This window comes from Laccaria bicolor, genomic scaffold, assembly GCF_000143565.1.
Source record: "Laccaria bicolor S238N-H82 LACBIscaffold_10 genomic scaffold, whole genome shotgun sequence".
Taxonomy (NCBI): Eukaryota; Fungi; Basidiomycota; class Agaricomycetes; order Agaricales; family Hydnangiaceae; genus Laccaria; species Laccaria bicolor.
In genome coordinates this window covers 670,482-672,709 of record NW_001889881.1, presented here as the reverse complement: position 1 = coordinate 672,709, position 2,228 = coordinate 670,482, and the positions used below count along the sequence as shown (strand labels likewise).

The 2,228-nt window shown below is 44.9% G+C and overlaps 2 protein-coding genes across 2 annotated transcripts in view; one reads left to right on the top strand and one right to left on the bottom strand.

Annotated features, from left to right (window-relative positions):
• LACBIDRAFT_326547 (uncharacterized protein) overlaps nt 1-402 on the bottom strand; it is a gene marked incomplete at both ends in the record, with an annotated part of 1,539 nt that extends 1,137 nt beyond the window's left edge. The window contains 2 exons of the mRNA XM_001880201.1: nt 222-281; nt 393-402. Of these exons, the coding sequence (XP_001880236.1) occupies nt 222-281; nt 393-402 (70 nt within the window). The remainder of the gene's footprint in view (nt 1-221; nt 282-392) is intronic.
• A 1,320-nt stretch (nt 403-1,722) lies between these two features.
• LACBIDRAFT_296499 (uncharacterized protein) lies at nt 1,723-2,070 on the top strand (the record flags this gene model as incomplete). The annotated part of the gene is made up of 2 exons (XM_001880439.1): nt 1,723-1,791; nt 1,843-2,070. 2 exons carry the CDS (start codon nt 1,723-1,725, stop codon nt 2,068-2,070), a joined length of 297 nt encoding a protein of 98 aa, XP_001880474.1.
• Nucleotides 2,071-2,228: the final 158 nt, after the last annotated feature.

Below are 2,228 nucleotides of genomic sequence, written 5' to 3'. Positions count from 1 at the left end.
TTCACTTGCACAGCCTTGGCAAGATTGATGGCTACGATGGATCGATGACACACGAAACTTCCCCCCATCAAACGATCGGGAAACGTTCGTGCATCATAGAATCTTGCTCTTCTCGCCAAGGCTGTGCGAAGTTTAACTTGAACTTCCCACGTCTCCCTCCTCTCTTCTGTGCGCTCGTTGACGTCTTGGCCAGTCCAAACGCTTCAAGTGCAACAACCCACCAAGCTTTGTTGCATGCTCTTTGACGTCTTGGCCAGCCCAAACATCTGAGTGCATCGTATCTATGACATTCGTCTTGCAGATCAAGATGACATATCTGCACGCTCGCTGTCATCTTGGCCAGTCCAAACACTTCGCGCACAACGGTCTTGCCACACCTCTTGCAGGCTTACCTTTCGTCATGGTGATGCCAGGTATGTTGACAGCGCCCACTCACTTCTCAACCATCCTCCTAACCGCCTTTCTCTTTGAAGCCCGCCAGTTCATCTGATTTCTTATACACTAAACAAGTTCGTTTGAACTCGTTTAGTGTCTCCTCAACTTTCTTAGATGCGCAGAAGCGCAGATAGTCGTGAAACCAACCTTCTTGCCTGCCCCCTCCTCCTGCTAACCGTTTCCGCGTTTTCGAAGGTTCGTCCACCTTCCTTCCTTTCTTTAAACAAGTCTTAACTACTTCGTTTGTTGCATATATAGCTCTTCTAGCCCACATGTTCTGCACAACGTCTATGCCGCCCCGTCGCATTTTAACCATACTCCCACCCCACTTTCTGTTTCATTCCTATGCGTCAATCTACCTTCCTGGCTACCAAACGAGTTCGTTTGAACTCATTTGGTGTCTCCATGACTTTCTTGGTTGCGGGATTCACAATTTTTCAACAATATTGCACACACCCTCTTCCTGCTAACCGTTCTTGCGATTGTAAAGGTTAGCCCACCTTCCTTGGCCATTAAACATATCCTAACTAACTTGTTTGTCATTTCTGTAACTTTTGTAGCCTATTGGATACTCGGTTCTTCTGCTCCGCCCAGTCGCTCTCAAACCAATGCCACCACCCACCTTTTTTTCATCAAATCGATGCCATTATCTACCCTCCAACAAACCAAATGAGTTCGTTTGAGCTCGTTTAGCGTCCCTTGTGCTTTCCCGGCGTCGTGGACACATGGATAGTCGTTGTTGTGCAAAGTCTTGCCCATGTTCACCTCCTATTGGCCCTTCCTGCAATTAGCTCACCTTCCTGTCTTTGAACTCGATGTTTCTAAAGCTTTTGTAGCCTACTGGATACTCGGAACTTCTATGCCGCCCATTTGCGCTTAAACCATAACAGCACCTGCCTTTTTGCGTCAAACATCTGCATTTATGTACCTTCCAACAAACTAAACAAATTCGTTTGAATCTGTTTAGTGTCCGTCAATCTTTTCCGGCATCACGGACATGGATAGTCTTCGTTGCGCTTAAACCATAACACCACCTGCCTTTTTGCATCAAACATCTGCATTTATGTACCTTCCAACAAACTAAACGAATTCGTTTGAATCTGTTTAGTGTCTGTCAATCTTTTCCGGCATCGCGGACATGGATAGTCTTCGTTGTGCAAAGTTGTACTCATGTTTACCTCCTACTGGCCCTTCCCTCCATTTTACAGGTTAGCCTGACTTAACTGTCATTTAACGAGTACTAACTAACTTTCTTATTGTTTCTATATAGCTCTTGTAACATAAGGAATGCTCGGAACCTCTACGCCACCCAGTCGCGCGCAGACTATCCCACCACCTGCCTTTTTCGTCAAGTATGCCTGTATCTACCTTCCAACAAACTAAACAAGTTCTATTGAACTCGTTTAGTGTCCCTCAAGCTCACCCAGCTTCGTGGACGAGATAGACATCGTTGTTCAAAATATATTACCCACATCCACCTCCTACTGGCCGTTCCTACCATTTTACAAGATAGATGGTTACGACGGTGTACTAGCAACTGTGTCTGATGAAAAATATACAGGATTTTTGAGCATTGCTCTAATAACATGGCTGAAATCAACTTATATGACTAAAGTAGCGAGAGGCATAGTATAGTGTTTGCCATTATTGTCTTTAGAGGGTCATGCAACGAAAGTTCTTATCTTTCCACTTGACTACTATCCAGCCTAAACATGCTTGCAGCATTGTATACTCGCTCAGTCAAACATACGAACATTTTCACATTTCACACAACTTCTATCATCTTGGCCAGT